The following is a 27578-nucleotide window of genomic DNA, read 5'->3' on the forward strand; positions in this document are numbered from 1 at the left end:
CTCAGTAGTTCAAGATGCCGCTCTGTCTAACGTTCATTGATTTAAAGAAGGCCTTTGATTCTGTTGAGATGGAAGCAGTTATAGAAGCCCTAGCCAATCAGGGCGTACAAACTCAATACATCAGGATCCTTTGTGAACTCTATTATGGATTCACTTCCAGTATCTCACCATTCTACAAAGAAGTAATCATCCATGTCAAGAAAGAGGTTCAGCAGGGTGATACTATTTCACCAAAACTCTTCAGTGCCACCCTCGAGAACATCATGTGACAACTGGAATGGGAAGGAATGGGAGTGAAGATAGATGGTCGGCAACTACACCACCTCCGCTTTCCTGATGACATCGTTCTAATAACACCAAACATCAGCCAAGCGGCACAAATGCTGACCGACTTCGACCATGAGTGTGGAAAGGTCGGACTACAGCTGAATCTTATGAAGACAATGTTTATGAGAAACAGCCTCGTTCCTGATGCTCCATTCATGCTCAACGGAACCTCCATCTCTGAATGCAACAGTTATATATACCTAGGTCAAGAAATAAATATGAGGAATGATCTGGCACCTGAGTTGCGCAGGAGGAAGAGAGTGGCTTGGAATGCCTTCAAGAGCATTGAAGAAATAACTAAGAGGACAAAGAACCTCCAGCTACAAGCACATCTCTTCGATTCCACTGTTCTTCCTGCATTAACATATACTTCAGAGACCTGGGTCCTACGAAAACAGGATGAGAACGCTATCCGGGTCTCTCAAAGAGGAATCGAAAGAGCTATGCATGGAATATCACGATTCACTCAAATGAGACATAGAATCCGGAGTTCTGATCTCCGTCAACGCTCAAGAATCAGGTACGCTGTCTCATTTTCCAAGGCATCAAAAATCATATGGGCTGGACATGTAATGAGGTTTACAGACAACCTCTGGACTAGAGCCATTACTGACTGGATTCCACGGGACGTCAAAAGATCGTGTGGACGCCCACCTACAAGATGGTCAGACTTCTTCGTCAAGACCCTGAGTGATCGGTTTGAGGCTCTGCATGTTCCTCGAATGAACAGATGCCATTGGGCTACGCTAGCATGCAACAGGGATGAATGGAGACGTTACTGGCACCCGCTCAAGTAAATCGATGAATAACGGGGTATCAAGTGATCAAGTGATCAAGTGATATTCATTTCGTGAAGTATTATTTAATAAATCAAAATGAACATAGGCTGCAATATATATGAATCCTTAAAACACCATGCCAAGGGGCTGGAGCGATAGCACAGAGGGTAGGGCATTTGCCTTGCATGCAGCCAACATGGCTGACAGAGGTTCGACTCCCAGCATCCCATATGGTTCCCCGAGCACCGCCAGGAGTAATTCCTGAGTGCATGAACCAGAAGCCAGGAGTAACCCCTGAGCATCTCTGGGTGTGACCTAAAAAGCAAAAAAAAAAAAACACCATGCCAAGGGAAATAAGTAACTTACAAAAGACAAAATATTATCTGACATGACCAAAATAGATAAATCTGTAGAAACAGATCTTTATAGTGGTAAGAAGTGCAAATGTAAGATCCATAAGAGATGAACAATATGACTAGAAAAAGAGAAAATTTGAAAGAGATGGTGAATGAAACAGATGTAATGTAAGAGACAGAATTCATAGAAGATGGAAAATATGTATGACTGTAAGAGAATTTGAGGGATGATGGCTAGTCTAGTCATATGGGATTCCATTGTAAGATAATGAATATAATCTAAAATTGATATTTATGAGAGATATACAACACTGTAAATATAGAATTGAATCATACACTTTACACTTCAGGGGATTTGGGGCTTCCCAAGTAGGACTTGGGAAGTGTGGACGCCACTAGCATTTCTACCCAGAAGTTAAACGCAAGTGTCCAAGGATGCAGTGCTGCTCAGGCCTTACAATGCAGAGAATCACCAGGGCCACTCTGGTAATGCTGGGGGTGCTGCAGGACCATCCTCAGCAGTGTTCACTCTATCCCTGTACCTTGGGCTCCTTGGGGCATCATGTGTGCCAGAGATTGAACCAGTGTCTGCTGCTTGCATCATCTGCAGCTTAACCCCTGTGTTACCTCTTCAGCCCTGAATCATACATTTTAAATTGACAACATTGATGAGGAATACGATCGAATGATTCAGCACCTCCATGATTGTGCAAGGAATGCCAAGAGAGAGATAACCACAAAAAACCGTCTTTCTTCGAACACTCTTGAACTTATTCGCCAACGTGGCTTGGCACGTGCCTCAGGCAACCACAAGCAAACGTCCAAACTGGCAAAACAGTGCAGAAAAGCCATCAAGGATGACCTCAAAAACAGGAGAGCAGCAGTACTGGTAGATGCAGCAGAAGCTGGGAAAAACATTCGTAATGCCCGCCTGTCCTTCACCAACTACAAAACCAAGATGACTGCCCTCCGACATCATGATGGATCTATCACATCTTCCAGAAGGGCAATGGAGAAGATTATTTATGACTTCTACTCAGATCTCTTTAATAGCCACATCCACTTGCCCACATACCACATACCACATGATGGATATGTCGTTCCCAATGTTCTCCCTTCCGAAATCCAACATGCCATCTCGTCGGTAAAGAAACAAAGAGCACCTGGCCCAGACAAGATCAGACCTGAACACCTGAAGAACTTACCATCAGTACTCATCAATACATTGGCTCGACTCTTCACACGCTACCTGTCTGAATGCAAGGTTCCATCCCAATGGAAAACCAGCAAGACTGTACTACTATACAAGAAAGGAGACATCCACGACATTGGCAACTATCGCCCAATCTGCCTATTGTCTGTCATCTACAAACTATTCACTCGAGTCATCCTGAATAGGATTAGCAGAACACTAGATGAAGGACAACCATGTGAACAAGCTGGATTCCGAAAAGGATTCAGTACCATTGACCATATCCACACAATAACCAAGCTCATTGAGGTATCTCGGGAGTTCAAGATACCGCTCTGTCTAACGCTCATTGATTTAAAGAAGGCCTTTGATTCTGTTGAGACGAAAGCGGTCATGGAAGCCCTAGCCAATCAGGGCGTACAAACTCAATACATCAGGATCCTTCGTGAGCTCTATTGCAGATTCACTACCAAGATCTCACCATTCTACAAAGAAGTAATCATCCATATCAAGAGAGGGGTTCGGCAGGGTGATACCATTTCACCAAAACTCTTCAGTGCCACCCTCGAGAACATCATGCGACGACTGGAATGGGAAAACATGGGAGTGAAGATAGATGGTCGGCAACTACACCACCTCCGCTTTGCTGATGACATTGTTCTAATAACACCAAACATCAACCAAGCGGCACAAATGCTGAACGACTTTGACCGTGAATGTGGAAAGGTCGGACTACAGCTGAATCTTACGAAGACAATGTTTATGAGAAACAGCCTTGTTCCTGACGCTCCATTCGCTCTCAACGGAACCACCATCTCCGAATGCAACAGTTATATATACCTAGGTCGAGAAATCAACATGATGAATGACCTGGCACCTGAGTTGCGCAGGAGGAAGAGAGCGGCTTGGAATGCCTTCAAGAGCATTGAAGAAATAACTAAAAGGACAAAGAACCTCCAGCTACGAACACATCTCTTTGATTCCACTATTCTTCCTGCATTAACATATGCCTCAGAGACCTGGACCCTACGAAAACAGGATGAGAACACTATTCGGGTCTCTCAAAGAGGAATCGAAAGAACTATGCTTGGAATATCACAATTCACTCAAATGAGACATAGAATCCGGAGTTCTGATCTTCGTCAACGCTCAAAAATCAGGGACGCTGTCTCATTTGCCAAGACATCAAAAATCAGATGGGCTGGACACGTAATGAGGTTTACAGACAACCGCTGGACTAGAGCCATTACTGATTGGATTCCACGAGACATCAAAAGATCACGTGGACGCCCACCTATAAGATGGTCAGACTTCTTCGTCAAGACCCTAAATGATCGGTTTGAGGCTCTGCATGTTCCTAAAACGAACAGATACCATTGGGCTACGCTAGCACGCAACCGGGATGAATGGAGACGTTACTGGCACCCGCTCAAATAAATCGATGAATAACGGGGATTAAGTGATTAAGTGATTAAGTGCTGTATGGTACCTGGTACCTGAATGAGGGGGCCAGAGAGGTAATATAGAAGGTAGGGTATTTGCCTTGCATGAGGGTGACCCAGGTTTGATTCCTAGCTCTGCATGCAGTTCCCTGAGCCTGTCAGGAATGATCCCTGAGCATAGAGCCAAGAGCCTTAGTGCCACAGGGAAGAAGAAGAAGAAAGAAGTAAGAGGGAGAAAGGAAAAAGGAGAAGATGAGAAAGAGGAAGAGGAAGAAAAGGAGGAGGAGAAGGAGGAGGCCCAAGAAATAGGTCAAAACATGTGTTTGATTTTAACATACTTGCTTTTATTCTCTTATATACAGGCTTAAATAGTCCCAGAATGAAATACAACAACCTTAGCACGCCTCCCTCTTATTGTGGTGGGAAGATGCTCCCTGGTAGGGTGGGTATTTGAATATTATCTGTAATGAAATAGTGTGAACTACTTTATGAAAATAAAATGTATAAAAATCACACACACACACACACACACACACACACACACAGAAATAGCTCAAAAGGGTTTTCAGCACACTGGACATGGTGAGGCCTGCACTTCAATGACTCTCTAATGCAACTGAATAACCCTAGTGGCACAACACTACTGAACCTGAGCAGCACTGCTCCAAGTATCACCAGGAGTGAGCCCAGGGCTCCCTTGGGAAACCTTTTCAAATCAATTATAAATAAATGAAGAATGGCATTATAGTTTTTAACATAAAAAAGTATTGGCCACTTTGATGGTCTATTATGAGATTTTTTAAAATATATATATAAATTGCTTTAGTTTTGTTTTGCTTTAAAAATATCTGGATTTGGGCACTGGAGAGAGTATACAGTGGGTAGAACACTTGCTTTCCTAGTGACCAACTCATATTTGATCCCCAGCACCCCATATGGTTTCCCGAGCCCAGCCAGGAGTAATCCCTGCGCACCGGGAATTACTGAGCACCAGGGTTTGACCACTCCAGCCCCTGCAAAACACCCTGAATTTGGAGAGTTGTAAACAATAGCTCAAAGGACTAAATTCATGTTCCGCAAGCGAACCTCAGTTTAATCCCCAGCACCATATGGCCCCCTTTAATAACAAGAAATGACCACCATGCAGAGAACTAAGAGTACCCCTATACTGTCAAGTGGGGCCCACCTTTCCAACAAAACAAAACAAAATTTAAAAAGAACCCTATATTTACTATAGTAGTCAGGTACAGGTCTATAGAGCAGCTGTATATTTTTCTTGATGTAATAACAATGTGATGAAATATTGTGAATGAGTAAAATATTTGAAGACTGACGAATTTTATTTTGGTTGTTAAAATATAGAAAAGAATGATTTTTAAAATATCATGGTACTTAAATGAGTGATCAAAAAGAAACTTCATTTCCTAATCATGAACAATTTTGCAACTATATCCCATGGTGACTCAATAAGCACTGTAACACTGTCCTCCCATTGTTCATCAATTTGCTCAAGCAGGCCCAGTAACGTCTCCATCATGAGACTTGTTGTTACTGTGTTTGGCATATCGAATACTTCACGGGCAGCTTACCAGGTTTTGCCGTGTGGGCGAGATACTCTCGGTAGCTTGCCAGGCTCTCTGAGAAGAGCGGAGGAATCGAACTCGGGTTGGCTGGGTGACCGCGTGCAAGGCAAATGCCCTACCCGCTGTGTGACTCAATAAAATTAACTTAATTTAAAATATTTTTTTTATTGAATCACAGTTACAAAGTTTTTCATCATTGGGTTTCAGTCATATAATGTTACAACAGCTGGCTCTTCACTAGTGAACGTTTCCTATCACCAATGTCCGCAATTCCCATTTTCCCTCCTGCCCACCCCCCACTCCCTCACGCCTGACACCTTCCCCCTCTCCTTTTGTGAAATGTGGTTTGCTGTATAAGTGCTGAAAGGTTATCATGTGTATCTGTTTACCTACTTCCAACACTAAGTTTTTGTCCAGAGTGATCATTTCTAACTTAAAAATAAATAAATTAAAAAATTACTTGAATTGAGGGCTTTCAAGGCAATTTTGTTAATTTTAGCTGTTTTTCCAGAAAGTTAAAATTCACATTATCTTCATATTTTATTCATGCTATTTTAAAGTTTTAATTAGAGCATACATTTTTTTCTTGTACTATAACTATAAATAATTGAATTGCAGAGAAAATAAGGGATTTATTCAGATCACCCAAAAGTTTTTCCTAACATTTCTGAATATAATCAAAAGACAATAAAATGTAATATCAATATAAAATTGGGGGATTCAAAGAAGGTTCCTAAATCAAAAGTTTATAAATTGAAAGAAATTCATATATACGATGCTATATAATTTCTTGTGATTTAAGCACTATAATAAAAACTAAATATGTTAGTGATAAATTTATCCTACTTTATATTTACTATTATGAGTCATAGGATATAGAGCACAAACTGAACAAAGAATAATGAAATATGATCAATAAAATTATATAATTAAATACAGAGATAAAATTCAAATTCTGATAAGAATATAAAGCTAAGTATTAAAGGAATAAAATTCAAATACAACTGGAATAAATTAATAGGCATTCTGTTTTACAAAAAACATTCTCATTTCACTGAGAATAATTTTATGAGACAATATGAAATGATAACAAACATTCTACCTTTGAGATCTTCAACTGTTTCTTGTGCTGGCAGCTCCTAAATAAATAAAAGAACAAAAATCAATATATGATTCATTTCATTGTTGATTTCCAGGCAGTCAGCAGACTGAGCAACAGTCTCTGTTAATGGCATGTGGCAAAGTGTTGGATTATAGTTCCAAGGATTTTAGGTTTCACATTGGGTTGTTACTCTTCTAGCAGGGAGCTTAACTTAATTGAATTACACCTACCACAGTGCTCCTAAGGCACACCCAATTCTGTGCAGGCACTCCCAATCCTGTGTTTAGCTTTAACCTCTCCTCTGTGTTCTTCTTCCACTATCTGTTAGTCACAAATATCTCCAAATCAGACGTGGTAACTTATAAAGTCAAAACTTTCTATGGCTCTGGATTTTGTATATGTAAATGATATATTGTTTTCTCCTTTCCTTTACTAGTGATCCATTTAAACAATCATATTAAATTTACTCTTTAATAATATTTCTAGTCATTCTGTGTGAGCACAGTAAGAGATATAGACCTCCCTCTCTTTTTATGTACGTTACATTAAGCTTAAATGGTTTCTTTAGACTCATAGTAAAGGATGGCTTTTCCTAGGGACATCTTGCTATATTTCCAAACTACAATCCTCAGGCTAAGTTAGTTTTTCCTAACCCCAGCAGAGTCCTTATTCGGTTACTTTTTTTTGGTCATGACAAAGTTTGTTCCATGACAGTGCTCTTAACTTATTATTAAATCATTATTAAATACATATTATATATAACATAAATACTTCTTATGGCGCTTAGGCTGTCCGATGTGTAAGCCAGGGTAGCTTTGGCTTGCCCCAGGTCCATCCAAGCTCCTTGGAGGGACCCACTTTTTGGGTGTAAAGATCTAAGGTCAATCTAAGGATAACTAGGCTTTAAGTAAATATGACAGATGCCAGGAGTAAATATTATTAGGAGTCAATTAGCTCCCAAATTATAAAAAGCATAGCATTAACTGTCTTCTTGAGTCTGTACAAAAAGAACTTTGCTCTAAGCATTGCTATATGCTCATTTATTGGCCATGGTCCAAAAACTCACAAATAAATCTTGGAAGAGATCAACAAGCTGCAGAGATGCCTCCAGACACGGTGTCAGGCTAAATCTTATATCCAGGGCACCCTGGAGAGGGGCAGGTGCACCCACCACCCACACAAACAGGACCCGAGCAGCCAAAAACCTCTAGAACCCAATCGCCGCCATGCTCAGACAGATCTCCACAGACTCGAGACAAGTCTCATGAATCTGTTGAAAAACCTCAGATATGCAGGTTTTGTGACTGACATCTCCAGGCTATCATGGAGTTGGGGCTGGGAGATCTCTCTCTCATCTCCCTGTTCTTCCAGGAACCTGGCAGTGACATCCATGAACAGCCTCTAGCTTCACACAGGCTAATTAATGGCCATGATCCAGAGACTCACAACTAAGTCTCAGAAGAGATCAACAAGCTGCAGAGGTGCCTCCTGACCCCATAGTCACCATCTAGTTAAAAATTTAACTCCAGCTGCATCACCCCATTTAAAATTTTAAAATCCCTGGAGCATATAGCTACATTCGTGGCCTTGTGACATCCCATACTCTACACCACTGATGTACCAGGAGTAGCACCTCATATTGGCAAGATGTAAAGTAGAAAGTGACCAATCTCGATTAAAAGAATATTAGCACACAAGGCTCAACCCGTAAAAACATGTTAGTAATCTCTTATACAAAAGCTTAATGATTCCAGGGTGAGATACAACAATTTTCGCACACTTTCTTCTAAGGAAACTTTTTTTGATAATTTTTAGCAAATTTGTTATAACAAGCAATACAGAATGAGTTATTTAGGGACTGCTATTGGGGCAGGCTTGGGTGGTGTTTGGGAAAATTTGAAATAATGGTTTTGGGAAGGTGTAATAGTGGTGGGATTGGTATTGGAATACTAAGTGTAATAAATTATGGTGAACAACTTTATAAAAAATTAAATTTCAAAAAGGATATTGTTCTAAAATAAAAATATGCAAAAGACATAAAGGAAAGAGAAAAACAATATTTCACTTACATATGCAAAATCCAGAGCCACAGAAAGATAAGTTACCTTGTCTGATTTGGAGATATTTGTGACTAACAAATAGGGGAAGGAAAACATAAAGGCGATGTTAAAGAAACACAGAGGATTGGGAGTGACTACACGGAATTGGGTGTGCCTCAAGTGCACTGTGGTAGGCGTAATTCAAGTAAGCTAAACTTCCTGCTGGAGGAGAAAGGTCAACCCAATGTGAAACCTAAAATCCTTGGAACTATAGTCAAACAGGGAAGAAATAGTTTTGGCTTCTGATAAAATGGGTAGCAATATACATATATATATGTATATATAAACACAGTAACAAGTCTCATAATGGAGGCATTACTGGGCCCGCTTGAGCAAATCGATGAACAGAGCAGGAGGACAATGACAGTGACAGTGACAGATATGTATATATATGTATATATATATACATGTAGATGCATATACATGCATATGTACATTCGTATGCATATGTATATAGATATCTAACCAAGCCTTCTGTATTATAATTTTTTTTTCTTGAGAGCCACATCAGAGATGCTCAAAGGTAACTCCTGGCTCTGAATTCATTCCTGGTAGTGCTAGGGACAGAATCAGATTCCACCGCATTCAAGGCAAGTGCCTTAACTCCTGGACTACATCATTGTCCCTGAGTTATGAATTTAAAAAGAGATTGATAATTAAGAAAGTAAAAGGGAGAAGGAATAATGTGATAATTTATGTTAGATGCAATAAAGTCCAATAGTTAATTTGAAAAAAAATGAAAAATGACTGACAGTTTTTTTCCTGCTATCAGAAAGTGAAGAATACTATGAAAACTTTAATAGGGCAAAATTATTAAAAGCAAAGAAGCAAATGCCTTCTATTTACATGGACAATATTTTGAGCTTTTCTAGACATAAAAATAATATAGGAAATCATACAGAATAAACAAAATCTAATATTACCATATAGTAAAAACAGAAAGAACACATGAAATACACTGTCACTGTCACTGTCCTCCCGTTGTTCATCGATTTGCTTGAGCGGGCCCAGTAACGTCTCCATTGTGACAACTGACACAGTCTATAGAAAATAGTTCTAGGGCAGGAGTATCCTGATATAGACAGTAGACACTGAAGTCACTCCCATTGTTTGGCAATGCTGCAAAGCCAATGCTGAAGTCTATTTGCAGTTGTAGCCTTTGTTGCAAAAGAAAAAATTCTCTTTGAAAACTGATACTAATGCAGGTCTTTTGTAAAAATAAAGTGATATATCACAATTTTTGGAAAGTTTTAATATTCTTTACTTTTTAATTTACAAATAATTTTTAGGCATTCATAGCAGTGTCAAACATAGTACAAAGTGGCCATATGTCCTTCTTCTAATCTTAATCTTAAAATCTTACTAACCTATAATCATATAAACCTTATCAAAACATGGCAGTTAAAATTGTATAATGGTAGTAACTACAGAAAGTATTCAAATAACATAGCTATTCTCTGAAATACTGAATTGAATCTGGGATCCCATATGGCATTGAGATGGCCTGTGAGCATAGTCTCATCCAATTAAATTTCACTATTCTTTCTGATCCTTTTTCCAAAGCAAGGATTACTGTATAAATTTTCTAAGAGACAAGTGTGAATGAATGTGGAGAAGTGAAGTAGGTACCAGAAAAAAAAATATTAGCGGTAGGATTATTTATAAATGACAGATGAAAACAAAAGGAGAGAAAAGTCAAAATCTAAATTTGTTCCTCTGCAGAAGAGAGCATAAGACTACGCCATTGCCATGTCGCAGGACCCCCGAGCCAGGCTATTTCATTTGGGGCACCCCAGAGGGGGGCGGGTGAGGCCCCCTCCCTGCCCCAATGGATCCAGCCCCAATGGCCAAAAATCTCCAGAACTCAACCGCTGCCATGCTCACAGCCACTCTCCACATGCTTGGACTAGCCTCACCCATGTATGAACCTATTCCTGGACCGTGCAGCGAGACATCTCATACCTCACACCACTCATACTCCAAGAGTAGCAGCACATCACTTCTGATGGGGTTTAAAGTAGAAGGCAACCAATCTTAGAGTGAAATATATTTTTACAGATACACACACACACACACACACACACACACACGTAAGTACACAAGGCTCAACCTTTAACAACACATTAATAATCTCTTATGGAAGAACTTAATGGCTTCTGGGTGAAATACAACAATCTTCACACACTTTTCTCTAAGGAAACTTTTTTGGAGCATTTTCAGTGGTTTATTCATAACAAACAATACAAAATAAATTATTTCAGTTCTTTTTTGGGACAAGGGTTCAGGTTCAGGATGAAAATATACGAAATACGATGGTGGGAAAGTGGGAAGGTGGTGGGATTGGTGTTCAAATATTAAATGTAATCAAATATTGTGAACCACTTTATAGAAATACATAATTTTTTTAAAAAATAAAAATAAATAAATAAAGGAGTCATGAGAAGCGCTACAGGAAATAAACAAATAAATAAATCTGTTCCTCTGGTTGGAGTGGCAGGGTAGAGGAAACAGCAAAAGAAGTTTGCAACGTATTTCCAACATAAGACTGGGAATTTATCTTATTATCCTAAAACACTCCTTGAGTCATTTCCAAACTGAGATGTAATATTACACAAAAAGCAGTATTTCCAACTAGAGTAGGTTCCAATCAGTTTCATCACATGCTCACATTCTAGGTATCATTGACACTATTGTACAAAGAAGAAAGTTGAAATGAAAATCAGCCACTAACCAGTAGTCCAGAAGAGTGTTGAGAGTTAACGCTTTGTCCTCTAGAACTGCAGTGGAGAGGTGTAGAGAGGTTTCGATTGGCCTCTTCTTGTTTGCCATTGTTAATCCTCCCGTTATTAATTCAACAAGAGAAACAAAGAAAAATATGAGTCATCAAGTATCATTTCAAAAATAATTTTTATTTAGATTACATCTTGTCATGTTATTTGTAAACAAATTGCTACTGACATAGTAGCAATCATGACTTTAAATACTCATTTCATCAGAAAAGTGAAAATAGTTAGAAGCACTTAATAGTTACTCAATTTTTTAGTTTCTGTGCAATGTACTACTTTCATATTAACAAACACAGAATGCTCTTCTTAAAATTACCCTGGCCTGTTCTTAGTATTAAATAACAAGAAAATATTAAAATAGGGGCCGCAAAGATAGTACAACAGATAAGGTGCCAGGATTGCATATAGCCACCCTGTGTTCAAACCCTGGCATCCTCTATGGTCACTCTGACCACTACCAAGACTAATTCTTGAGTGCAGAGCCAGGAGTAACCTGAGCATTTCAGGGTATGGCCCATAATATTTTTCAGTGCTAAATCAAAATGCAAACAAGTTCCAGAACAGCATCCATTAATCTTTCTGCACCGATGAACCTACATGGGTTCATGGACAGTGGCTGAATACCAGTGTTCTGTAGTAAGTTTATAAGGTCATGTTAATTGTTAAGCCACCTTAATCATCAATAGCAATTTTATGCTAAAGTAAATGTTTAGATATAATAACAATATGTATACATGTTTACGTGTATACATATGTGCATGTATTATATATATGAACATATATAGTGAGGAGAGAGAGCAGGGCAGCAGGCAAGATGGACTGCGGAGGGGTTAGCAAGGAGGAAAGAGAGAGGTGAAAGTAGAAGATACAGGAGCAAGCAATTGGAGAGAGAGGAGAGGAGAGACAGGAGTGAAGGAAGAGAGGATTGGAATAAACTGCAATGAAGACCAGCCTGGCCTCATTTCTTCCTTCATTTTCCCTTGGCCAACAGTCGTCCCGATCCAGGCCATAAACGGTGGCTCAAGAGCACCGAACGGTGATATAGAACCGTCCAGAGACCCCACGAACACTCAACCTTCAACCTCATAGATTTTACACTCTGCCCCTCTCGGAGAGCCCAGCAAGCTATCAAGAGTATCCTGTCTGCACAGCAAAGCCTGGCAAGCTCCCCGTTACATATTCAATATGTCTAAAACAGTAACAAGAAGTCTCACAATTTGTTGTGAGATGTAACTGGTGTCTGCTTGAGCAAATCGATGAACAACGGGAGAACAGTGCTGTATATAGGCATATTTTCATAATTAACTAAAAATAAGGAAAGGTGTATTAATAAAAACTAAAACTTTTAAATTATTAACAGATTCATTAATTAGAAATGTTACCTTGAGTTTTTGTGATTAACTGTATGTTCACTTCTGGCTTCTTTGTCTTTGATTGCCTTTTCTTTCTTCAGGGAGGGTTTTTGCTGGATTACTTCTCCTTTGTCAAACATAAGGTGTAGGCGGTAACTGACTACTTTGATTATTGTGAAGAATATAGTCACTGAACTGCAGTAAAAAAATACAGTGATGGCATTTGGAGGAAAAGCCTAAAGAAGAAAAATAATGAAAAGTCCATCTTTTAATATGATAATCTGTCACTGTCACTGTCACTGTGTGTTTGCTCAAGCAGGCCCAGTAACATTGTGAGACTTTTTTTTTTGTTTTGTTTTCTCCTGCTTTTTATTAGTGAAACACCATGAGGTACAGTTGTAGACTTACAAACTTTCGTGCTTGGGTTTCAGTTATACAATGATCAAGTCCCCATTCCTCCACCAGTGCCCATTCTCCACCACCAATGATCCCAGTAGTCTCTCACCCCCCCCCAACACATCCCCCCACCCCACCCCATCTCTGTGGCAGGGCATTCCCTTTTGCTCTCCCTTTCTTTTAGGGTGTTGTAGTTTGCAATTGAGGTATTGAGTAGCCATTGTGTTCCGCCTATAGTCTACTTTCAGCATGCATCTCGCATCCCAAGCGAGTCATACAAACTTCCTTTACTTGGTGTTCCCTTATCTATCTGACCTGCCTTTTCCCCCAGCATGTGCTGACAGCTTCCAAGTCATGGAGCAGACCTCCTGGTACTTATCTCAACTATTCTTTGGTGTGAAATGAGTCAGAAAGAGAGGGACAGACATAGAAAGACAGACTGAACTCATCTGGGAAATATAAAGTAACAGAATGAGACTTTTTTTTAAATGAAAGTATTTTGCTTTGGGAGGGAGTTTTGGGGAGAGGACATCTAGTGGTGCCCAGGGACTTACTTCTGACTCTGCATTCAGGGATCAGAGATTGAACCTGGATCAACTGGATAAAAGGCAAGTGTCTAACCTGTTATACTATCACTCCAGCCCCCCAAACTGAAACCATTATATATCACAAATCAAGCATAGAACAAGGTTTTTAAGTTTTACTTTACCAATTTTATAGCATTTCCTAGTTGAAACACTTAAGGATTAAGAACTGCTACATCTTTCTGTTTTTCAAAATTTAAATATAAGAAAAGCCTACTCAGGGACACACACACACAAAATATATATATATATGTTTTATTGTTAATTATACCATTTTCTCTTTTAAATATAAGTGTGGTGCATGTTGTTACAACTAAATATTTGTATATATCTTTGCTCAAATTCTTATGTTGAATCACAGAAGTGGATTGCTGTACCAGTTTATACTCTTACCAAATCGGTTTTTCTACAAATCCTATCAAGATCAAATGGTATAATAATTTAATATATGTATCTATTTGAAAAGGCCTCTCATTTATGTCTTATTTTGTATTTCCTTAATGTCTAGTGAGAGTTTTTTCCAAATTTTATTTTGGTTCTTTATTATTATGAGTTGCTAGTTGTATCATGCCAAATTTTACATTCAGATATTAATGATGACAAACTAAAGATATCAGCTATTTTTTCAAAGTTTTGTGGTAAGCACCTTGGTTTACCGGACCATTAGTGGTAGGGTTTCAAGAATAAAACATTCCAGCACCACATATTCCACAGAACGACTGCTTCTCTCCACCACTGTCCCTGCATTTCACCCCAAATCTCCCCATCCCATGGTATGTTTCCTTCTCAGTAGTTCTCAGTTTCTGTTGCCTTTTGGGTATTTGTTATGCCCCTACTATGTGGTTTTATAACACACATATGAGAGAGATTATTCTGTGTCTGTCCCTTGCTTTCTGACTAATTTCAATTATCAAGATTCTCCAGAACCATCTACATAGCAGTAAGTTGCATGTTTTCATGAAGTGAGAAACAAACCTCTGATTTATTAAACCATTCAATCTTGGATTTTTGCTTGTCATACATAGCATCTAGCCTTGCATAACCTACTTGATATTAAGTTTCATATCCATGGGGAAGTTTCAGTTCAAAGTACATTATAGACTACTTTAGAAGGACAATGCTAAGCCACTAGGAATAACATGTTAATGAAGAATAATGATAGGGCCAGAGCAATAGTACAAAACCAACAGGGTCTTGCACATGACCAACCCAGATTTAATCCTGTCATCACATATGGTCCGGGATCTGGATTTTATAGTCTCTGAGTCTTGGCCGCTGATGGGATTACACGGCGCCAGGGGGCCAGGTGGTGGGTGTGACCCCCGCCTACTGGAATTTGGAGGATCTGGGTGGAAGATGCTCGACTCCAATTCGAGTAGGCTTGGAGGTCTCGGCCCCGGAACCCGCGTGGCTTTGTCCCTCTGCCAGTACCTTCATGTGTGCGGAGAGTGGTCTCAGCATGGTGGTGGCTGGTCCTGGAGGTCTTCGGCTGCCGTAGCCCTGGTCGGGGCGGGGAGGAAAGCTCAACCCGCCCCCCTCCAAGGGACTCCGGGAAGGAACACCCAGGCGCGGGGGCAGAGACTGGAACACCCCGCGCCTGGGTGTTCCTTCCCGGAGTCCCTTGGAGGGGAGCGGGTTGAGCTTTCCTCCCCGCCCCGACCAGGGCTACGGCAGCCGAAGACCTCCAGGACCAGCCACCACCATGCTGAGACCACTCTCCGCACACATGAAGGTACTGGCAGAGGGACAAAGCCACGCGGGTTCCGGGGCCGAGACCTCCAAGCCTACTCGAATTGGAGTCGAGCATCTTCCACCCAGATCCTCCAAATTCCAGTAGGCGGGGGTCACACCCACCACCTGGCCCCCTGGCGCCGTGTAATCCCATCAGCGGCCAAGACTCAGAGACTATAAAATCCAGATCCCGGACGAGAACAGTGCAGTCTCTGCCCCCGCGCCTGGGTGTTCCTTCCCGGAGTCCCTTGGAGGGGAGCGGGTTGAGCTTTCCTCCCCGCCCCGACCAGGGCTACGGCAGCCGAAGACCTCCAGGACCAGCCACCACCATGCTGAGACCACTCTCCGCACACATGAAGGTACTGGCAGAGGGACAAAGCCACGCGGGTTCCGGGGCCGAGACCTCCAAGCCTACTCGAATTGGAGTCGAGCATCTTCCACCCAGATCCTCCAAATTCCAGTAGGTGGGGGTCACACCCACCACCTGGCCCCCTGGCGCCGTGTAATCCCATCAGCGGCCAAGACTCAGAGACTATAAAATCCAGATCCCGGAACCGCGCGGCAAACTTGGGACAAACTTGCAGGCTATCAAATGTAGCCTGCCCACAGGTCAGAGTCTGGCAAACTCCCCGTGGCCTACCAAATATGCCAAATACCAGTAACAATGATGGGTCTCATTCTCCTAAAGAGCCGTGAATATAATCTCAGGGCTAGGATGAAAGAGACGTTACTGGGGCCTGCTCGAGGCAATCGACGATTAACAGGATGATGAAATGAAATGAATCACATATGGTCCACTAGCAATGTCAGAACTGATACTCAGTACAGAACCAGGAAAAAGCCAAGTGAAAGAGAAATGTTTCTCTTTTAGTTTATCTTCATAGATACGCTCAGGGAATCATAAGTGGTTTGGGGTTAAAACCTTGGTTAGTTGTATGCAAGATAAACTCTTCATAAATAAACTAAAAGAGCTTAATTTATCTGCATATCATATTTTCATCATTGGCTTGGAAATGCTGAAATTAAAGAGAAGTTAGAATTTGAAGTTAACATGAGAATTGGCACAGATTGTGCAAGCCAGGTGATAATAGGCTTTGGTCTCATTCTCTATGAAGGACCACTTGACAGAATCATATTCTTGCAGTTTGTATACCTCACAAGGACACAGTGAGGAACAGAAATTTTACTGAAATTTTCCTCATTGAGAAAGCTGGTTTTACATAAACTTTACTGTTTCCCAAATTCCCTGATCTCATATTTTCTTTAAAAACATCTCCCTTTTGTAGATCCACCAAACAGCATATTGCATAATCCAAAGAGCCCTGTTCTATACCATGTAGTTCGACTCAAGCTACTCCAGTTCAACATTCCAAAATATATCACTGAAAATAACTCTCAGATCATTTTACTGCTGACATCATTTTGTTTATGATATGATAAAGATCTCTAGCTTATAGGTTTTTCTCTCCTAAAAAAATGTGTATGCAGTGAAACATGGTTATAAAGAGGAAGTTTCAAATTTGTTCTTAACTTTTATCAGACTCTGTCTCTCGATGTATCAAACTCCCTTTTTCTAATAGAGGCTTCCTTGTTCTCAATGAGCTCATAATCATCTGTTCCAAGACCTTATCATTTTGGAAGAGATTATTATAATAAAAACATGAGAAAATGTTATTCAAAATTATATTCTAGCCAAGAAAAACTGCATTATTCTCTTTCACCCACCCAAGACTGCGGCTGCTAAGAGAATGCCTTATCTACTGCAGTGGTTAACTGCCAGTCTGCATGCAGCCAGTGAGGAGCTGCTGGTCTGGAAAACACTGCATCCATCAGAATATCTAGTAGGTTGTAACTAATTTTAAAACAAATTTCATGAAAAATAACATGTTTATATCCCGAACAAGCACAGTCATTTGTATTTCTTACAAAACTAGATTTCTCAGTCTTTCTCTGATCCTCTGTGCTCACTGTCCTGGGAGTCACAGTCACTACTTTCTTTTGGTTTTTAATTGTGGCAAAATGTAAATGACATCAAATTTACATAATAATCATTCCAAGTATACATGTCTGTGTATTCACTCTCCTTGCAAACATTTTCACCATCTATCATCAGAAACTTCCTCTGCTGTTGTTTTGGGGCACACCTAGCTGTGCTTGGGCTTACTCAAGGCTCTGTGCTCAGGGGGTCATAAGTGGTTTTAGGTTCGAATCTGGGTTAGTTGCTTGGAAGGCAAGTGCCATAAACCACTATCCCCAATTTTTAATTTTCTCAAATTGATACAATATTTATTAAATAATATTTCTTCATTCCCTCTTCCATCTACCTCTGGAAAGCACTATTCTACTTTCTATCTTCATGAATTTGATCCCTTTATGTACCCCATTTAAGTAAAATCACAAAGCATGATAAAAATTTCCTCAGAGACAGGACAAGTTTCAATTTCACTTGACAGATATTTAAGGTTTATTTGGATTTTATTCTTCAGTTACTGTGAATTGTTAATACAATCATGATGTGAAAATATCCCTTCCTCAAGTTTTCAACCCCTTTTGGATATATTTTTGGATATATTTCCAAAAGCAGGATTGCTAGATCATGCATAATTTTATGTTTATTTTTTGAGGAATTGCATAGTGTTTCAGGACCATTTTCCATCACTGGTTTCCTGCTGCTTGTTACTCTTATGTTGTTTTGTCTCATTTTGTGGGGGTGAGGTGGTGGGGGTTGACATTTAAAAAAATTCCTCCTCCCATTTTTATGAGGTATCATGTTTCACAATACTGTTACGTATACATATATATACATATATATACATATAATATATCTATATATCAGTCAACATCATGCCCACTGCCTGAGTGCTTACTTCCCTCTAGCAAGTCCCAAAGATGCCTCATATTCACTCCATCTATACCCATAAGCTCAGTTATGAAGACAAAGTCAAGTTCTGAAGTCTTTGGCTGTTGTTCCATTACCATATTTCTTTATACCCAACATAGGAGATAAATTCTTTTTTGACTATGGAGATTATAACAGTATACACATTTAGATGAATACAGCCAATCTCCTGAAATTCCACAAAATTATAAACCAATACTAGCTATTTTTAAACTCATCTTTTAACATATGTATCAATTTTTTAAATGATGGTATGAATACTTCTATACTAATATATTTTAACTCCTAAAAATAGATTATACAAATAAACAATTTAGAAAAATTGAGAAGAGAATTTTAAAAATTAAAGAAAAAATCTGAATAGACCTTTCAAAGTACAAAAATGTATTTTATCCTAAAAAGAAAATGTTAGAAAATATATTACTGGAACTGGAGTGATAATACAGCAGGTAGGGTGTTTGCCTTGGACTCATCTGGCCCAGATTTGATCCCTGGCATCCCCTACGGTCCCTTGAGCCCACCAGGAGTAATTAATTCCTGAGTGCAGAGCTAGGAGTAATCCCTGAACATACCCAAAAGCCAAAAAGAGAAAAGAAAAAAAATGGATATTACATACAATCCTGGGCTGGAGCCATAGCACAGCTGGTGGGGTGTCTGTCTTGCATGTGGCCAACACAGCTGATTCCTCTGCCCCTCTTGGGGAGCCCAGCAAGCTACTGAGAGTATGTCATATGCACAGCAAAGCCTGGCAAGCTCCCCGTGACGTATTCAATATGCCAAACACAGTAACAACAAGTCTCAGAATGGAGATGTTACTGGGCCTGCTCGAGCAAATGGTGAACAATAGAGAACAGTGACAGTGACAATGACATACAATCCTATTTGCATTAATCAATTAAAAAATCTCTCTAGAAATTAAAAATTATCTGAGTAGAAATTCAAAGAACACTTAAAATAAATAAACACTAGTCCATTAATTAAAAAAAAACCCTTAGCAAGCTGGGAACAAACAGACCTTTCTTGACCTTTCTTAATGTAGTAATGGACAATGATAAGAACTATGAGTGAATACCATTTTTAATGGTGAAGTGGTGATAAGTTGTCTTTTAAAGAAGATGCTCTGATATTCTTGAAAAACTGGTTTCAAGGCTAGAAGCTGTCTAAGCTGTTGCTAGTCCATAAAGAATTGAACCATTCCTTCACATCTAAATTATGATGTAGCTGGATAGAGTATTCTTGGTTAGATGTTAATTTCATTGAGAGATTTTTGCTTTTTTTTTTTAATCAGCTTGATAACCTCTCAGATAATGACAAAAAAAACCCTTCATGGAGGACTTCAGAAACAGTGTAAGCAGCAGCAGCTGATGGGTGTGGTAAGTAGAGATGTACAGGTTCAGTATATAAGCAATGAGATGAGGAGAGTAATGCACATGGGGTATACATGTAAGCCTGGACTGCTGAATAAACAATTCGAGGTCTGAACGTGGATGTGGTAATTTAGAGATAGCAGAGGTTGGGCATGGGAGTTGCCAGGACACAGAGAAAAGCTATTTTGTCTTGGTTTGGTTTTGGTTTTAGCATGTATTCCTTTCAATTTTCTTCCCTTTGTTGTTGTCATCATCGTTACAGGTTGTTTTTGTTTGGTTGTTGTTGTTATTGTTGTTTGCTTTTTGTGTCACACCCGGCAATGCCCAGGGGCCCAGGGGTTACTCCTGGCTCATGAACTCAGGAATTACTCCTGGCGGTGCTTGGGAGACCATATGGGATGCTGGGAATAGAACCCGGGTCGGCCACATGCAAGACAAATGCCCTACCCACTGTGCCATTGTTCCAGCCCCTGTTACAGGTTGTCACATATGTGCAGGGTTCATAGCTTGGTTGAAATATGTCAAGTGTTATACTATGAAGTCATATTGGAGATAATGGGTGGCATCAGAAATCAAACATAACTTCACACTTGTAAAGCAGGTGCTCCACTGAGTAACATTCTTAGCATCCATCAAGTGGGTTGTTAATTTCATTTCTGGTTAATAGTTTACTACTTTCAACACTACTTTATCACCTCTTAATAGATCAACCAGATACAAGCTCAGGAACGACATACTTTATCTGAGGGAAGAAATGGAAGAAAAGGGGCTTAGTAGATATATACAGGACACTTCATACTCAAGAAACTGTATACACATTATTTTCAAGTGTCCATGGGACATTCTCCAAGATAGACCATATGCTAGGCCGTAAAACATACCTTCATAAAATTAAGTAGATAGAGATTGTATCAAAAATCTTCTCAAACCATGATGTGCTGAAAATAGAAGTGAATCACATACAAAAACAGAAAATCAAATCAAACACCTGGAAATTAAATAGCTCACTGCTAAACAACTAGTGGCTTAGAAAGGAAATAAGATAGGAAATAAAAAACGAAATCTAAAGATTCCTGGAAATGAACAAGAATGAAGACATGAGTTACCAGAATTTATGGGACACAGCAAAAACTGTGTGAAAAGGAAAGTTTATAGCTCTAGAACCATTCCTCAGGAAGGGAGAGCGAGCCTACATAATTAACCCAATGGCTTAAGAGCTCGGAGGATGTCCAACAAAGCGGAGCCCAAACCAGGAGGAAGGAAATAATAAAACTTAGAGCAGAAATTAACAAGATGGAAGCCCCCAAAAACAATCCAAAAGAGCAATGAAACCAAGAGCTGTTTCTTCGAGAAAATAAACAAGATTGATAAACATCTAGCAAGACTCACAAAGAAAGGGAGAGAGAAAACCCTAATAAACTGGATTAGAAATGAAAAGGACATGACAAGAGAAACTACAGAAATTCAAAGGATCCTCAGAGATTATTTGAGAAACTTTATGCTACAAAAAAAGAAAATCTCAAGAAAACGGGTAAATTACTGTCTTCAAACAGCCTCCCAAGGCTGAACCAAGAAGACCTGGAGTACCTGAACAGACCTATTAACATCAAGAAAATTGAAATGGTAATAAAAAGTATCAAAAAAAACAAAAGTCTTGGCCTATATGGATTCATTAGTGAATTCTTCCAAATCTTTAAAGAGGACTTACTCTCAATTGTTTTAAAGTTTTTCCAGGAAATTGGTAAAAGGTAAAGGTAAAGGCCCTCCCGTTGATCATCGATTTGCTCGAGTGGGCCCAGTAACGTCTCCATTGGAGACTTTGTTGTTACTGTGTTTGGCATATTGAATACGTCACGGGGAGATTGCCAGGCTCTGCCGTGTGTCCAGGAAATTGAAGAATCAGAAACACTTCCAGACAGTTTCTATGAAGCAAATATCACCTTGATATCAAAAGTAGACAGAGATACCACAAAAAAAGAGAATTACAGGCCAATATCCCTGATGAATATAGATACAAAGATTCTCAACAAAATCCAGCAAACAGAATCCAATGACTCATCAGAAAGATCACACACCATGACCAAGTAAGATTCATCCCAGGGATACAAGGATAGTTTAACATGCGTAAGTCAATCAACATAATTCATCATAGCAAGAAAAGAAAAGATAAAAACCAAACAATCATATCAATTGATGCAGAGAAGATTCAGCACTTGTTTATGATGAAAACTCTCAGCAAAATGCGCAGTGAAGGAACTTTCCTCAATATAGTAAAAAGTAAAAGTAAAAGCCATCTACCACAAACTCCTGGTAAGCATCATTCTCAATGAGGAGAAACTAAAAGCCTTCCCTCTAAGACTGGGGACAAGAATAGTTGCCCAATCTCACTACTCCTATTAATATAGTACTGGAAGTTCTGGCCATAGCAGTTAGGCAGGAAAAAGATATCAAGGTCCTACAAAGGGGAAAGGAAGAGGTCAAGCTAACACTATTTGCTGATGATATGATAGTGTACTTAGAAAATCCTAAAGACTCTACAGAAAAGCTCCTAGAAACAATAGCTCAGTATAGTAAAGTGAAAGGCTACAAAATTAACACACAAAAGTCCATGGATTTCCTATATACAAATAATGAAAGAGAAGAAAGAGATAGTAAAAACAATCTCATTCACAATAGTAACTCAGAAAATCAAGTACCTCAGAATCAGTTTAACTAAAGAGGTTAAGGACCTATACAAAGAAAAGTACAAAACACTGCTTCAAGAAATAAAGGAGGACACTAGAAAATGAAGACACATCTCCTGCACATGAATAGGGAGAATTAACATTATCAAAATGGCAATACTGCCCAAAACACCATACAGATTTAGTGTGGTCCCTACTAGGATACGCATGACATTTTTCAAAAGAATAAACAAACATTCCTGAAATTCATATGGGACAATAAACCCCCCCACGAATAACTAAAACAATATCTGGGAAAAAGAAGATGGGTGGCATCACCTTCCCGAACTTCAAACTGTAATAAAAGCAGTAGTAATTAAAACAGCATAGTATTGGATTAGAAACAGACCAGCAGACCAACAGAACAGAGTTGAATATTCTGTCACAGACTCTTAAATATAAGATCACTTAATATTTTATAAAGAAGCAAGAAATGTGAAGTGGAACAGGAAAAGCTCTTCAACAAAAGGTGCTGGGAAAACTGGACAGCTAGCTACCTGCCAAAAAATGAAATCAGACCTCTGTATAGTGCCAGGCACAAAAGTCAGATCAAAGCAGAAATAGACCTCAAGATCAGACTTTAATCCATTAGGTAAATGAAGTAAAATATAGACAGAACCCTCTATAATATTGAAGCTAAAAGCATTTTTTTCCACTTTCTTTTTGGGGGGCGAGATTCTTTTTCTTTTTAATTTTTTAAAAAATTTGTATTAGTGAAACAACCATGAGGTACAGTTGTAGACTTACAAACTTTTGTGCTTGGGTTTCAGTTATATAATGATCAAGTACCCATCCCTCCACCAGTGCCCATTTTCCACCACCACAGATCCCAGTATCCCTCCCACCCCCCAACCACCCATCCCACCCTGCCTCTGTGGCAGGGCATTCTCTTTTGTTCTCTCTCTCCTTTTGGGTGTTGTGGTTTGCAAAAGAGGCATTGAGTGACAATCATGTTTGGTCTAGACTACTTTCAGCATGCTTCTCCCATCCTGGGAGGATCCTCCCAACACCCTTTATTTGGTGCTCCCTTCTTTATCTGAGCTCCCTTTTCCCCTAGTGTGTGTGGCTGGCCTCCATGCCATGGAGCAAAATTTCTGGTACTAGTCTCGGCCACTCTTGGGTGTTAGTCTCCTATTTTGTTACTTTATGTTCCCCAGATGAATGCAATCTTTCTATGTCTATCCCTCTCTTTCTGATTCATTTCGCTTAACATAATACTTTCCATATAATACCACTTGTATGTAAATTTTATGACTTCATCCTAAAAGCATTTTTAAAGATGAAACACCACTGACCAAGCAAGTGGAAACAAACATAAACAAATTGGACTACATTAAACTAAGAAGTTTTTGCACCTCAAAAAAAGCAGTCCATGGAATGGGAAATAATATCTACCCAATACCCATCTGATAAGGGGTTAATATACAGGATATACCAAAGACTAGTAGAATTGTACCAAAAAAAAAACCCATCAACCTATTCAAAACTTTGGGAGAAGAAATGAACAAAAGCTTCCACAAAAAAGAAATACAAAAAGCCAAAAGGCACATGAAAAAATGCTCTACATTACTAATCATCAGGGAGATGCAAATCAAAACAACAATGAGATATCTTCTCACACCACATAGACTGTCACACATCAAAAAGAACAGAAGCTATCAGTGCTGGATTGGATATGGGAAGAAAGGGACGCTCCTTCACTGTTGGTAGAAAAGCAGATTGGTCCAGCCTTTTTGGAAAACAATATGGGCATTCCTCCAAAAACTAGAAACTTAGCTTCCATATGACCCCACAATACCATTTCTGGGAATATATCCAGAGGGTGCAAAAAAGCACAGTAGAAATGACATTAAACCTTTATGTTTATTCCAGCACTGTTCATAATAGCCAGAATATGGAAACCTGAGTGCCTGAGAACAGATGACTGGTTAAAGAAACCATGGTACATCTACACAATGGAATACTATGCAGCTGTTAGAAAAGATGAAGTCATGAAATTTTCTTATAAGTGGATTGTCATGGAGAGTATCATGCTAAGTGAAATGAGTCAGAAAGAGAGGGACAGATATAAAATGACTGCACTCATTTGTGCGATATAAAATAACATAAATGAGACTGACATCTAAGAACAGTAGACACAAGGTCCAGGATGATTGCTCCATAGTTGGAAGTCTGCCTCATGAGCTGGGGGAGAAGGCAGCTGTAATAGAGAAGGGATCATTAATTCAATGATGGTTGGAGAAATTGTTCGGGATGGGAGATGTGTGGTAAAAGTAGATAAAGGACCAAACATGATAGCCTCTCAGTATTTATTCTGCAAACCATAATGCCAAAAAATATAGATAGAATGGGAGAAATTGTCTGCAATAGAGGCAGGGGGAGAATTAGGAAGGGGTGGGGGGTACTGGGGACGTTCGTGTTGGAAAATATGTACTGGTAGAGGGATGGGTATTTGATCATTGTATAAATGAAACTCAAACATGAAATCTTTGTAACTGTATCTCACATGGATTCAATTAAAAAAATTTTTAAGTTACTTACACAGTCAATGACATGATTGAGACTAATACTCAGAACAATATTTAATAAAGTTTCTGGGGCTAAAGAAATAGTTCAACAGACTGAGTTCACACTTTGCTCACGGAGGCCCAGGTTTGACTGTCTTTGATGCAGCAGTCTGGATTAGACCGTAATTTCCCTTGAGCAACACCAGGAGCAACCCAGAGCTGCTGAGTGTAGCCCCAAAATTAAATAAAATCTTCTGAGAGGTCCAATTATAGGTGCCTAATTATCAAAGGGAAAAATCCTTCTTTAATGCTCTAGCTTCTGAAGCGACATGGTTATTCCCTCTATGCAAGGTTACTCTCTGCAGTTCTGACTTAATCTCAGTGATTTCTTCCCAGTCTGTGGAAACAGGAACCAGGATATGCCTTCTTTCAGGAGCGGAGACAGATGATGAGGAGCTGCATCTGGGTGGCATGCCTGAGCTGCAAAGTCTCTACAAACAGGTCTCATGTTAGAGAGGCATAAGACTTTTCATTGTGCTGCTGACCCAAGAGGACTAGTATTTTTGACTATGGGATTCACAATTAGAAAATCCAAATATTTGCAGATAAAATTTACATTCCACTTGTCAGCTTCATTTGCAACAAAAATCTTATCTGAATTCTCTCTACTAGACTCCTTGTCTCTCTCAAGTGGCTCAGAAAAGGGAGATGCTATATATTGGCCACCAAATATATATGTAAAGTTTATGCACACAAATGGAAAAGAGTCAATCAATACTTCAAATAGGAGTTTCATGCTTTTGATAATTTATATGTCATGCATGTAATGAGCCTACTAAATTTGTCTTTCCATCATAGCAAAAATTAGAAATAAATATGAGAAACAACTACAAAAATGTAATGGAACTTTATATGATTGCTTAAATAGTGTAGTAAATGAAAAAGAAAAAATATTTTTAAAAAAAGATGTTATCAGGGGCCTGGGAGCATATGCTGTGCATGCAAGAGGTCTAGGTTCAATCCCTGGGAATATATGTTCCCCAGAGTACCACTAAGCAGCAACTCCCCAACACTGAACCAGCAGTAGTCTGATGTAGGATAACATCGGTTTGTCCTTTCTCCCTTGCCACAGGGAGCTTAGGTTTATCGGGTTACACCCATCACAGTGCTTCAAAGTCACTCCCCTTCCTCTGTGTTTATCTGTAAACTCTTCTCTGTTCTCCTCCCCAACCAGTTAATCACATTTTCCCCTAATCAGATTCTGTTAGCTTGTAAGATCAGATTCTTCTAAGGTCACTGAACTTGTATTGTAAGTTAAATATTGCTTTTCCCCATCTTTTGCTTAGATTACCTTAAAGCAATGTCCTTTCTGTATGGACACAGGAAGACAGTTAATATTATGCTTTTGCACAGTAGAAATGACATCTGTACCTATATGTTCATTGCAGCACTGTTCACAATAGCCAAAATCTGGAAACAATCCAAGTGCCCTAGAACAGATGACTGGTTAAAGAAACTTTGGGGTGTTTCACTAATAAAAAATTTAAGGAAAAAAAAAACTTTGGTACATCTACACAATGGAATACTATGCAGCTGTCAGGAGAGATGAAGTCATGAACTTTGCTTATAAATGGATAGACATGGAAAGTATCATGCTAAGTGAAATGAGTCAGAAAGAGAGGGACAGACATAGAAGGACTGCACTCATTTGTGCAGTATAAAACAACATAACATGAGGCTGACCCCTAAGGACAGTAGATACACTGGACAGACAGATTGCTCCATAGCTGGAAGCCTGCCTCAGGAGCAAAGGGGAGAAGGCAGCTGGAATAGAGAAGGGGTTACTAAGAAAAAGATGACTGGAGGAATCAGTCGGGATGGGAGATGTCTGCAGAAAGTAGATAAAGGACCAAACATGATAACCTCTCAGGGTCTGTATTGCAAACCATAATGCCCAAAAGTAGAGAGATTATGATGAATCATATCCGCCATGGAGGCAGAGGGAGGGTGGGAAAGGGGGGTTGCTCCGGGGATATTGATGGTGGGGAATGTGCACTGGTGGAGGGATGGGTGTTTGATCACTGTGTGACTGTAACTCAAACATGAAAGCTTATAACTATCTCACAGTGATTCAATAAAAAATTTCCTCCACTACCTCCACTACCCACCCGCTGCCATGCTCCAGGATGCTTTCCAGACACTCTGGCCGAGAATCACGCATGACTTAAGCCCCAAAGAACAAGATAAGCGGAACCTGAGACCTTGGACTCCAGGCTCAACTGACCCGGGGACAGAGATTCTCTGCTTGCTCCCACCAACCACAGGTAACAAAGGAATTAAAATCAGGAGCCCC

General features: G+C 39.6%; 1 protein-coding gene across 2 annotated transcripts in view; it reads right to left on the bottom strand.

The window, feature by feature from the left end:
- The window catches only part of PCNX2 (pecanex 2), a 409093-nt gene that overhangs the window by 347018 nt on the left and 34497 nt on the right, over window positions 1-27578 (bottom strand). The window contains exons 2-4 of one of the 2 annotated variants that reach the window (XM_056113570.1): window positions 13049-13254; window positions 11612-11717; window positions 6782-6818 (exon numbers count right to left, since the gene is read on the bottom strand). In XM_056113570.1, the coding sequence (XP_055969545.1) occupies window positions 6782-6818; window positions 11612-11717; window positions 13049-13254 (349 nt within the window). The remainder of the gene's footprint in view (window positions 1-6781; window positions 6819-11611; window positions 11718-13048; window positions 13255-27578) is intronic. The other variant, XM_056113571.1, reaches the window with a different exon arrangement.

The sequence above is a fragment of the Sorex fumeus genome, unplaced genomic scaffold (assembly GCF_029834395.1).
Source record: "Sorex fumeus unplaced genomic scaffold, SorFum_2.1 ptg000021l, whole genome shotgun sequence".
NCBI classification, from domain to species: domain Eukaryota; kingdom Metazoa; phylum Chordata; class Mammalia; order Eulipotyphla; family Soricidae; genus Sorex; species Sorex fumeus.